The sequence below is a fragment of the Hyperolius riggenbachi genome, chromosome 2 (assembly GCF_040937935.1).
Source record: "Hyperolius riggenbachi isolate aHypRig1 chromosome 2, aHypRig1.pri, whole genome shotgun sequence".
Classification (NCBI taxonomy): domain Eukaryota; kingdom Metazoa; phylum Chordata; class Amphibia; order Anura; family Hyperoliidae; genus Hyperolius; species Hyperolius riggenbachi.
Genome location: NC_090647.1, coordinates 342,502,398 through 342,515,884, shown reverse-complemented (window position 1 = coordinate 342,515,884; position 13,487 = coordinate 342,502,398). Strand labels below are relative to the sequence as shown.

At 42.6% G+C, this 13,487-nt stretch overlaps 1 protein-coding gene across 1 annotated transcript in view; it reads right to left on the bottom strand.

The window, feature by feature from the left end:
• Positions 1 to 13,487, bottom strand: part of PPHLN1 (periphilin 1) — a 91,628-nt gene that overhangs the window by 13,431 nt on the left and 64,710 nt on the right. The window contains exon 7 of the mRNA XM_068269488.1: positions 5,342 to 5,506. Coding sequence (XP_068125589.1) covers positions 5,342 to 5,506 — 165 coding nt within the window. The remainder of the gene's footprint in view (positions 1 to 5,341; positions 5,507 to 13,487) is intronic.

Sequence of the window (13,487 nt, the reverse complement as noted above, 5' to 3'; positions counted from 1 at the left end):
GTAGGAAAAGAACACAAGAGAGAGAGGGAGGCAAAACTAAACTCTTTGCTAGCAAGGCTCCAACAGCTAGAAAGGAAACACAAACAGATACACGCTAAAGAAATACTCACAGAGCTCAACAATACCAGAGATGAAATTAAAAATCTACTACACAACGCGGCAAAAAAACGTATTCTCAGAGCGGAAAAAGCGATCTATGAATGGTCAAATAAAGCTGGAGCCTTCCTGGCCAGGAGAATGAGAAAAAAAACAGGCCCATCAACAAATAGACTCAATCACAGATAAAGCAGGGAAAAAACATACCATCTCCAAACACATTCTAGAAACATTCAGGCAATATTTTGAAAGCTTATACATTATCGGAGATAAAAATTTAACACCTCAACAATTAAGCTCTAGACAAAACAGAATCCAAAGCTTTCTAGCCAAATTCGGTCCCAGCCCCTTAGATAAGCTTATCGCTAACCAACTAGATACTCCAATCTCCAAGGAAGAATTCTTCAACACCATCAACAAGCTTAAAGCAGGTAAAAGCCCAGGACGAGACGGCCTTACAGACATATACTACAAAACTTTTGCATCCACCCTAACTGATTCATTCCTGGCAGCCTTTAACACAATAGGACCCAACCCCAATCCATCTCCACAACTCCTAGAAGCCCACATTACAATCATCCATAAATCAGGCAAAGACCCATCCAATTGCGCCAGTTATAGACCTATTTCCCTACTCAACAATGATTTAAAAATTTTTACAAAAATATTAGCCAACAGAATATCCCCCTTACTCCCTAGCTTAATTGATCAGGATCAGGCTGGTTTCATTCCGGGAAGGGAGAACACCACTAAAGCAATCAACATCCATAACTGGCTTACTAAGCGTGCCGTGGAGGGCTGCTTTGTCTCCACGGATGCCGAAAAAGCTTTCGACAGAGTGGCATGGGACTATATCTCTGAAACAATTAAACACTTAAAATTCGGGCCTAATATGACTAACTGGATTAACCTCCTGTACTCCCAGCCCAAAGCACGCATCAAGGTGAATTTCTTGTTGTCCGACCCCTTCCCTCTCTCCAACGGAACGAGACAGTGCTGCCCTCTCTCCCCCATCATCTATATACTGACCCTGGAACCCTTACTTAACCAAATACGACAGAGCCACAACATAAAAGGGGTCACAATTCAACACAAGGAGCATAAAATCGCTGCTTTCGCAGACGATATGCTCTTTTTTATTACACAACCTCTAACATTCATCCCCAGCTTAATTAAATGCTTAGAAGACTTTGGGGGATTATCGAACCTGAAGATAAACTTCGCTAAATCTAGCGCTCTAAATGTCTCCTTATCCCAATCAACACTGCGGCAATGCCAAAGCACCTTCCCCCTGAGATGGGAAACATCAGATATTACATACCTAGGAATTAAAATCCCTACAGATCTGCAAAGAATATTCACGTTAAATTTTACCCCGTTAGAAACAAAAATAACATCTGACCTCACTGCATGGGGGAAAATACTAGGAATCTCTTGGTTTGGCAAGATGTCAATAGTGAAAATGAATATCCTACCTAGATTCCTATACTTATTTCAAAATCTCCCAATAGCATTCCCTAAGCATATCTAATGAGCATGCAAAGGAAAATAGCACAATTCATTTGGAACAGGCAAAGGCCTAGATTGAGGTTCAACTTACTCACAAGGTCCAAATTGACTGGAGGAATGGGTCTCCCAGACTTACAAAAATATTACTTGGCTGCACACCTAGTCAGGGTGCTGGGATGGGCAAACCCAAACTCAAAAAAGGACTGGGTACAAATAGAGAATGCCAGTGTTCAACCCTATTCGCTAACCACTCAAAACCTACTATGGGATCACTCGACACAACACTCCAAAACCATACACCACCATCCACTAATAGCCCCGACCCTGAAAGCGTTCCGAGCCTGTAACAAAAAACACAACATAATAAGAAAGGGAAACTTACTTACTCCCCTAATAAAGAATAAGGAATTTCTCCCAGGCTTGGAAAAAGACTTTCTCACGGGATGGGAAAAAAGCCCGACCCCTAGAATCATAGATTTCGTGAACAAAGGAGAGGTCCTAGCATACCTGCAAATTAAGGATTTTACGCAACCCCAAAACATTTCTAAATGGCAATATTTTCAATTAAGGCACTATATAAACTCACTAAAAGCTAAAAACATTAAATTACTCAACCTCGGTCTTTGAGGAAAAAATCCTTTGCAGAAAGCCACAAAGACACTTACTAGCATGGGCCTACTCCCTTTTAAACAACAGCAAACCAGATGAAATGCTACACTATCAGGAAAAATGGAACCTTACCCTGAAAAAAAAAACACCCCACCAGAACAATGGGAAAAGATTGCACTAAATACACACAAATCCTCTAGAAATGCCTGGGCACAGGAGCAGAGCTTTAAATTTCAATCCTTATGGTACAAAACCCCCGAGATTATTCATAGATTCGCCCCTGAATCCCCAAATAAATGCTGGAGATGTGAAACCAATGATGGTTCCTTTTTGCACATTACTTGGACATTCCCCCTCCTTAAATCCTACTGGACCACAGTACATGACCTCACACAAAAAATACTTGGCTCCCTCATTCCGTTTGAACCAGATTCGTCTTTCTGCTGCACAATTCCCCATCCAGCCATAAAGAGTACAAAAACTCAATTTTACCACATCTCATCAATGCAGCTAGGTCACAGATCCCAGCCCTTTGGAAACAAAAAACCATTCCCTCTATCCAAAGCTGGCTACAAAAAGTGAACAAAATCCAAAATCTGGAGGAGCCGATTCACAGCTCACAATACACCATGGACAAATACCATCTAATATTGGATGGATGGAGGGCTTTTAAAAGAGCCAATGTCGATTGGACGGCCAGCCCATTTACTGACTAAAAAGATACACAACCACTGAAAGGGTAGAGAGGGTCACAGCACCATCCTGTCGATACACCCCCTTACCTCGACAGCCCCTAGGAACCTCCAGCACGCGACTCGAAACCGATCCCCCTCCCTTGCCGCCCCCCCCCCCCCCCCCGAGAGGCAGCGGAGAGGCATCTGGCAAAAACAAGGAGTGGAATGGCCTGTGCTGACCGCCCCCATGAGGGGAACCAAAGATGGGAACGCTGACACAGAGAACCCATTACATCATAAATCCGTCTTTCCTATTCGAAATTGGTAACAGGTGGAAAGATGGCTAATGTAACACGCTGATGTGTGAAACACGTCTAACAGAAAGAAAGTAAATAAAGATTCATAAAATACGTTTAAACGCTGCTTTATGACTCTACGGAGTCAATTTACATTATAGATTCCACTAGTTATTCCACTAATTATTCAGTACACAAAGTTTGACAGTAGATTACACATACTGACAGCATTGCTTGAAAACAGAGGTGCTCATTCCAAAAAGGCATAACAACATTCTATAACCCGCAATTAGCTACCTTAATTAAAAATGCCATAGGAATTATCTGAAGATCACCAATCAACGGAATGAATCTGCAATCGAGCAAGGAATGTATCTGCAATCTAGTCAATTGTTATTATGCATGCTTTCAAGTTTCATGTTTTTCTTGTTTACATGCTGTTTCAAGGATATGTTTGCACTGATCCTTATGCTTAATAAACAATATTGAAACAGAATTTCCTGCTTTGTGCCAGTCCACTAGCTTGTCCTCAAGATCCTTTGAGGGCTAGTTCACACCTGCGCTAGTTTTGCGATTGCCCGCGATCGCATTCAGGTCCGCAATTGCGATTCACGGGCAAAATCTCGCAATTCACGTTGGCAATTCCCGTTCAATAGAATGAGAATCACAGCGCAATCGCCTCCAACGTTGCATGCAACGCAAATGTATTCATAGGGATAAATTGGCAGCAGCGCTTTGCTGATCGCCAGTGATCAGCAAAGCGGTGAAAGTGTGAACCAGCCCTGACAGTGCTTTTACCTATAACTGACTCTTTGCTTTTAGTTGCACTACCACTGCTGGAAAGCTTCAATAGGAGTTTCATGCTAAATTAATCAAAATGACACTGCACTGCATGTTGTGAATAGCAATCTTGCTATTAATATAATAATATTTGCATGGAGTTTCTATGTTCTTCTCATGTTTTGTGGGTTCCTGCAGATACTCTGGTTTGGCCCCACAACTCAGGTTCTTTGGTTCCTCCCGAAATTGGCCTCAGACTATCTGTTAGGGACATTAGACTAGGACTATGGTAGGGATTGTGAGGTCTTCTGAGGGACAGTTAGTGACAGGACTATTGACTCTGCAAAGCACTGCAGAAGGTTTCATATAAATATACTGGAATGGATTACAGATGGAAGACAGTTAGCTTGGTGTGCAACGCAGAAGGTGATTAGTTCCACCTGAGTTTAGGGCTGGTTCACACTAGGATTTAAAAAGCTCCTGCTAATGTAATGCTATGTGTGTGTTCTCACTTGAGTGATACGATTTAAAAAAAAATAAAAAAAATAAAAAAAAATCACACAACACTACATTAGCAAGCGCTTTTCAAGTCACTGGCACTTAGCAAATTACTCATAGTGTGAATCAACCCTTTAAAGTACTTTTTATCATGTGGTAATGCTTTATCCATCTTCATTTTTTCAGGCTGCAAAGCAACAACATTTGAAGATTCTGAAATGAGTTTTCTTACATGGTGTTAGGGCCTGGGGCCCACTGACAGTGCTTGCTGGCGCTGCAACAGTGGATCTTGTGGGTGGTTCCACTTGCAGCGCTGCAATCGTGGAGCAATTCGCACAGCACTGCATGCATATCTGTTATAGATTAATTATATACCTTCAAATTCACTAACTGTATTATTATTATTTAGTATTTGTATAGTGCTGTCATCTTCCACAGTGCTGTACAGATTGTATAACAAATGATTCTGTGAGAGTGCACATGACAGGCAAACAGATATTTTGGGTATAAGCATAGCATTATTGTCTTCTATAGGATGGACAAACAGCATGACCCAAGGGATGCATTACATGTGAGGTTTCACATGATAGAACCAACAGTATAGCGTCTGTTTATGGTGCTTCTTCAATGGTGTATTTGTAATTTGACGTCACATGAGGAAATGAACATCATAGAGCTACATTGTGTGTGAAGGGTATAAATGTGGTTGTGTTTCTGTGTTTAGCTAATAAAATCTTGGTTAACAATTCGGTTACCTGATGTTTTATTCTCAGCGCTGATTAGGGACCTCATATATGCACGACGATTATGGGATAGGTATGAATAGGGATAGACCCTTTTCAATATCTATGAAAAAGCTATAACGGAAGTGGTCATTACCAGCAGCGGGATCTCCACAGGTTTGTTGCTGTAGAAATGGTCATCATGGCTTTTGCGAGCTCTCTTTTCAAAAAACGTGTCTTCTGGTTCTGTCTTAATACAGAAATCTTCATTCTCCATTTGAATCCTTTTTCCTGTAACAAAGGCTGATGAGGTCTCCTCTTCCTTAAAATAATAATAAAAAAAGCTTTTAGTCCACGTCATTTACATACTTTTTTTTTAATTTTTAAAGTACAAACTGAAGTTTAAAAACTTTTTTTTAGTTGAGAGAAAAAAAAAACTGGTATGAACAGCTAAAGGGCCACCAAAAGCTGTAAAATGTAAAATACATGTGTATACATACATATATATTTTCCCAAAGCAAAATGCACTGTAAAAAACATATTTCCTATGCAGCAGTCACTCACAGTAAGGATTCATCCAATCAGCGACCAAGATTATGATTCCCTTTAAATAATAATAATAATAAAAAGGCGGGAAGCTTTTCAAATGGTAAATCGCATGGCAAATGGCATAGCATAACACTTACAGGCACTAAGTTTACAAACAGGTTCAAAACTTAAAGAGAAACTCCAACCAACTTTATCCCAATCAGTAGCTGATACCCCCTTTTACATGAGAAATCGATTGCTTTTCACAAACAGACAATCAGGGGGCTCTGTATGACTGATATTGTGGTGAAACCCCCCCCCCACAAGAAGCTCTGAGGACCACGGTACTTTTGACAGTTTGAAACTATGTAACAAGGTTCACAGACAGGAAATAGCTGTTTACAGCTGTCTCCAACGGCCAAAACAGCTAGCAGCAACTACATAACCTGCCCACAGTAAAACTGTCACCATGTAATAAATGTCAGAATGTAAATCGGGGAGACTAACATTTTTACAATGGGCAAACACTGACTAAATCATTTATACATAATTATTGTAAAAATGAAGCACTTTTTTAAATTACATTATTTTCACTGGAGTTCCTCTTTAACTATGTTAATAAAATCCTTTATTACTATGTTAATGAAAATCGGATAGAAATGCATGCAGTGTGGTAGGGCCCTTTTTGTATGTAGGGCAACATCTTTTCCATCATCTGCTCGGTTTACAAGTAACAGGAAAATGTGTTGCACTGTTTAATTTTACACTATAATTCTGTTACATTCCCTGCATTACAAAAGCATGTCTTGCCTAACAGAGCCCCTCCCTTTATACTGCATCCGTTGTTTTTCAGTTCTAACTGAAAGGACAAGTGATGAGCAAGTTAATGTCTATGTTACCCTAAGGCCTCTTTCACGCTGCACACTGAAAAACAAACTTTTTCACAGCCAGGAAAGCCCCTATTTTGAAAAAAATTGAGTGTGCAGACCACAACCGCACTGGTGGTGACATCGTTAGTTCTGCCAGTTGATCGGTACAAAATTTACGTAACAGTGTCTATTCACTGAAGGAAATATTGCTTTCTTAGCAGTTGGAAAAAGCTATTATTTACTTCAATGTAATGAGGTTCATAGACAGCAAACTATGCAGACCATGGCATCACACTGTGGGAGGAGTTACATCACAATATTAGCCACACAGACCCCCCTGATGATCTATTTGAGAAAAGGTAAAGATTTGTCGTGGGAAAGGGAGTATTCTGCTAAAACCAGCTCGCTCTTGTGTGCACCAGCGCATTGAAATACATTACCCAAGCCTTTCCTCATCTGCAAGCGTTCCTAAAAACGCAACCGAACTGCTCTGGTGTGCACTAGGCCTTTCTGACAATATTGTCAGAACTGACAAGAATAGCTGCATGCTTGTTTCTGGTGTAATTCAGTTCACTAATGCAGCCAAATAGATCAGTAGGACTGCCAGGCAACTAGTATTGTTTAAAAGGAAATAAATATGGCAGCCTCCATATCACTCTCACCTCGGGTTCACTTTATTGTGATGCTACTCAGGAAATACGTAGCATGCATTTACATGCAGTATGAAAGGACAACTCATACTGATGTCCTGCTTAGTAGAGGTTATGGATGCATATAGTAGAGATGCTTAGAGTAAAATACTGGACACCCAAACCATAAGCTTTAGGGCTCATTCACACTATGTGCTGCGCTGTCAGTTTTGACGCAACGCAGATTGTGTACCATCCATATGGCAAAATGAAAGTCCATAGACTTCCATGTTACCATTCACACTATAGGTGTGCGTTCCCATGCGATCTGGGAACATTTTATCGCACAACGCATGTTTCCCCGATGGGTACAGCTGCCCTAGTCTATGCTTTAGCACATCACAACGTGCATTCCGTGCAATGACTGTGTGAGTCCACTAACTCATTTGTGTCCGCTTTTCAGCATTTGTAACATTGGTGTGTTGCAGGAAAGCGGACATGCATGCTTTAGTGGGCTTAGGCCCTTAGTGTGGGCAGAGGCATGCTGCGGTGGTTGTAGTGTGCGCTATGCGTGCAATTCTTTTGAGAATTGGGAGTATCCAAGTTACATAATGGTATGAACCTGAGAAAAGTAAGTGAAAGAGTTGTTGCGAATTATTACAGCAGAAACGCGCCTTGCCTGACCAACAACAAACAAGCAAATGAGACATTTTTGTTTCATCAAAAATAAACAAAAACTGAGGAGCTACATGTGTGAGCTTTTCTTCATTGTATATATCTCCCTGCAGTTGTATCTGGAGCTCCCATGGATGCAAGTTCCATGTGTGACCATTTAGCACTTGTGATGTGTGCAAATTAATCATGCTGCTCCCTTTGGGGCCTCTCCTCTTAGTTTCTGTCTTTTCTCCTCAGCATGACATAATTACACAAGTCTGAATTCTGTGCTGGGCTCCCATCATGCAATTGGAGCATTCTTTTTTTCAGGGCTGTGGAGTCGGAGTCGGGCAATTTTGGGTGCCTGGAGTCGGAGTCGGGAAAAAATGCACCGACTCCGACTCCTAATGAATTTGTAACTAATTAAAATAGAAAATATAATAAAATGTTCTATTTCTCAGATAATAGTCATTAAAAAGAATGTATATATACACTATATATACAGTAATAGCTGTGCTTAGTCCACAAAAATGAAATAAACCAATCAAAATTAGTTACTTGTGCTGCTTCAATAAACCAGTCCCCGTATTTTTAGGGTCAGATATACATATCTGATTGTGACTGTATATATGACGTGTACACAGGAATCTCATATATACACTACATAACATCTATGCTGTAAGAATAAAGCCTGATGTGTAGCTGTGTCACTAATAGAGATGGTCAATGAGATGGAAATAATTCTGCACTGATGCTAATTTATGCAAATGTATGCACTCCCTTTGCTGATGAAATCAAATAATTTGATATGTTGTTAAAATTTGGTTTGGTGACTACAAATTAAAGGGTAACTGAGACGGATGAAAAGTAAAGTTTTATACATACCTGGGGCTTCCTCCAGCCCCCTTCAGGATAATCAGTCCCTCGCTGTCCTCCACCACCCGGATCTTCTGCTATGAGTCCTGGTAATTCAGCCAGTCAGCGCTGTCCGGCTGCATGCCGCTCCCACAGCCAGGAACATTCTGCACCTGCGCAATAGTGCTGCACAGGTGTAGTATGCTCCTGGCGGCGGAGTGTGTGCATGCGCACTACGCCCGACTGGCTCAAGTACCTGGACTCATAGCAGAAGATCCAGGTGGTGGAGGAGGACAACGAGGGACTGATTATCCTGAAGGCGGCTGGAGGAAGCCCCAGGTATGTATAAAACTTTAATTTCATCTGTCTCAGGTTTACTTTGTTACACAGTAGTACTATACTCTACATATGCACGCCCCACAGAGCTGCAGGGAATCCACTGAGAATGCTGTGCACATTGAACACAGAGGTGTTGTCTGTTTACAATCTCCTCATTCCCCTGCAGAGTACCTGCACATCATTCTTACATGTACCCCCACTTACATTGCCTAGGGCCTGATAGATGTTCTTTGTTCCGGTTTGTACCTTTTACAAGTACTCTTACCAAGGATTAGTTTTAGTCTAAAGGGAATAAATATAGTAGTCTACATATCCTTCTCACTTCAGTTGTCTTGTAAAATTCCTAAGCGTTGGCAGTTAAGAGACGAATTTCATGTTACATACTTTTAATCAACAGAATTGTAATATGCAAATTAGAGGAGTCGGCGGAAGTGACGTCAGCCACTAGAGCGAGAAGGCGGCGATGGAACGCAAGGAAGAAGGTATGTATCCTGCCGCCGCTGCTGCTCGCTGCCCACACAGGTTCACTAGCTGGAGGGGAGCGCAGAGGGGAGAGCCCCGAGGTGAGGGAGAGGGGGGGAACTTCCCCTCTCCCCGCCGACTGTGGGCAAGGCTTTCCCCTCATGCTGCCACCCCTCCAGCCCCCAAAAAACGGCCCCAAGCGGGCCCCAGGGGGGGGGGGGGGCCGGGCCCCCCGCGGGCGCAGGCGCTGCAGGGCCTATTGTTACGCCCCTGATACCCGGGACAAATGGGCAAATAAAATGTGTGGAATTTTTATGGTAACGTGGCATTTTAAACTATAATGGCCGAAAACTGAGAAATAATTATTTTTTTCAATTTTTTCTTAATTATTCCCATTAAAATGCATTTAGAAAAAATAATTCTTAACATAATGTACCACCCAAAGAAAGCCTAATTGGTGGTGGAAAAAACAAAATATAGATCATTTCTTTGTGATAAGTAGTGATAAAGTTATTGGGGAATAAACGGGAGGAGCGCTGAAATGGGAAAATTCCTCTCGTCCATAAGGTGAAAAATACCCGCGGGCTGAAATGGTTAATATATACTCCCAAGCAATTTCCCCATCATTTTTTTTCATTATGGGAAAAAAATTGAACACGTTTGTGGTACGTTGCTCACATTTTTTCAATGTTACAAAGAGAAAAAATTATTGTAATCCTTAAATTTAAAATAAATTTAAACAATTGTATAGTGTGTGGCCACCTTTAGGGGCCTTTCACACTGGTGCGGCATTTTATTGCAGCCTAACGGTAGGGCAATAATAGCCAATGGGTCATATCACATTACACTAATCTAACACGAGCGCATACCTACGTTAATGTGCGACTCCTGTGGCAGACCGAAAGTCGTGTAAGTCAATGGCAACTTCTTTTTTGGTTTTTAAATGACTGCTGCAGGTTTTGTGTCGCGCATGCGCAGAGCTGTATTTTAGCAATGCGCTACTGCGCACATCATCTATTTAGGCACAGGAAGTGAGCCTCTCTTGCTTGGCCTGCTGCCAGACTAGGATTACCGCGTACTAACGAAAAGGCCTGGTTTTGGCGGTGCGCCTGCTACCGCCAATATGCAGTGTGAAAACTGCTTTAGGGCCCGTTTCCACTACATGCGGTGCGATGCAGCTACACAGACGTATCACACCTGTAGTGAAATCAATGCACGGCAAGGAAACAGCTTCCATTGTGTGCTGGTTATGCGGAGCGATAAGAGAATCTGCAGCATGCCGCTGATTCTCGCACGGCCACATCCACCCGCCATCTCCTCCTATACACTTCCGCATCGCATCCCTTCTGCCAGTGGAAAAGGGCCCTAAGGCTCTGTACACACATCAAATTTTCTACAGATGACTGGACAATTTTATCACTGCTATGCAGTATGAAGGCCAACAGATATTGAACACTATGAACAGACTGTGAAGGTATGTTGTCATACTACATGAAAGTAGTAATATTGGCCAATGGCCAGTCATCTGCAGATGTGTGTAGGGACCTTGCCACATGGGGGACTAATTAAGCAGTCTGCAGATGTGGGAGGAAACGAGCCCCTGGAGGAAACCCATGCAGACATAGGGAGAACATACAAACTCCACGCTTACAGACACCCAAAAAAAAAAAAAAGTTTATGTAAGTTTGGCAAGTCTGCCTCCATATTTATATTATGCAAGGTCAGTCCTTCTTTGAACATTATTATGTATTTATATAGCACCGATATATTCCGCAGCACTTTACAAAGTGTGTTATTTATCCTATTCTAGAAATAAGGCCCCTGCCCCACATTTGCAGCTGTGGGAAATGCTAGTGTCACAACACAATAGCTTACTGTCTGGCTGTGAGTCTGTGACAAATAAACTGCTCACCCTCAGCCACTCCATTCCTCCTCATTCAGGAAAGCAGTGCCACCACCTCCCTTCTGCTGTGCAAGTCAAATGAAACGCTGCTACTCTCTTGCCTCTTCCCTCCTCACTCACTGTCAGACTCCTCTCACAGCACAAGCTGCTTTTCCCCAATGATGACCTCTTCATCTCGTTCTCCTCTCGCTTCCCCTCCTACGCTGACTGCATGCTGTTAGTGTAAACACAGTACAAACATAGTGTGAACACAGTACAAACATACTGCCCCTGTAATCCCTCCGCCTGATGAAAATGTTTCACCTTGCTTCATGAGACAACCTGCCCTGCGTGATTGCATGTAATTTACTGCTCAATCTTTTGGATTAAGGGCAACTGAAGTGAGAAGAATATGCAGGCTGCCATGTTTATTTCCTTTTAAACTATACCAGGTGTCTGGCAGTCCTGCTGACCTATTTGGCTGCAGTAGTGCCTAAATCACACCAGAAACAAGCAGACAGCTAATTTTGTCAGATTTGACCATGTCAGAAACAACTGATCTGCATATGTATGTTCAGGATCTATGGCTAAAAGTATAAGAGGCGGAGTATCAGCAGGACTGGTAGGCAACTGGTATTGCTTAAAAAGAAATACTGGTAAATATGGCAGCCTCCATATCCCTCTTGCTTCTGTCTTGCATTTATTTTAAAGGACAACTGAAGTCAATGACTGTCCTTTCTTCTTACTCGTCATTTGCAAGTCTTGCCCTGTAGGCCTCAGCAAACCTCTGCTAATCCAAATAGACAGGGCCGGTTTAACCACCAATGGGGCCTCGGGGCAAAGGTAAGCTGGGGCCTCCATCCCCCCAGAAATATTTTACCTAGCTGGCTGCCGCCCCCCACGGGAACCCCAACCTCCCCCCTAATTGATCTGTTTTGTCATCCAATATACCTGCTAGCGGGACCCAGCACGATAACAGTATTTGTATTTTACCTGGCTGTCCCGGCTGCTGTGCTGGAGCTGCTTGCTACCCGTCTTCATTCCACTTCCTGTGTGATCCGATGCCTCACATCATGTGTAACATGCGCCGGGTCACACAGGAAGTGGAATAAAGACGGGCGGCAAGCAACTCCAGCACAGCCAGATAAAACACAAATGCTGCTGTTGCGCTGCGGCCCTGCTAGCAGGTGTATTGGTCTAACAAAATGGATCAATCAGGGTTTTGGCAGCAAGGGGGGGGCGGGCGGGCCCCACCACCATAAACCGTGATGTTGAGGTGGAGGTTGGGGGCCCTATCAGTGCTCAGGGCCCTGGGGCAATGGCCCCCTTTGCCTTGGTGAGAGGAAGTCATTGTTACAGCCACCTTTGCCTCACCCACGCTGACTGACTTGTAGGAATTGTATGGTGGTGCCGTTTATTTCTACTGCCACGGACTTTAACCAATTAATCTGTAGGTTTTTGGGCTATGGGGGGAAACCAGAGAATCCATAGAGAATCCACACAAACAGAGAAAATACAATGTCCATGCAAATAGGGTCCATGGTTTACAAAGAAAGGTTGATGACTTTATACGCTTGTTGACTTGACTTTTTTGTATTTATTAAATTGATCATATTGTATAATTGAGTTAACTGTTTTGGCGATATCTATATTTTCTTTAGTTTTGGGGGCGTTTTGATTTGTAAATCCCCCCTGGGCAAGCACACCATTTACATTTAAACTTGCTCTCCCTGCCTTGTGATTATTGCAGAGTTCCTTGAAAAAAAAAATTAGACTTTTGGCTAAAGTCAAATTTTCAGAGAGGAAGAGGCAGGCTTGCTGTGATGTTCTCTATTCTCCTCGCCCCATTCACATGGAGGAGATGGGAGGGTGATAAGAGGGAACATCACAGCAACCTGCCTCTTCCTATCCGAAAATCTGACTTCAGCTATAAGTCATATTCATTGTAAAGGAATGATTACAGGAGCCAGGGGGCATGAGGAGACTGCAACAACTGGCTCAGCCGATAAGGCATGCAACAACAGGCTCAGCTGATAATTCACCTGGAGGATTGACTCGCCCCCCTGTGGCGACCAACTTCATTGT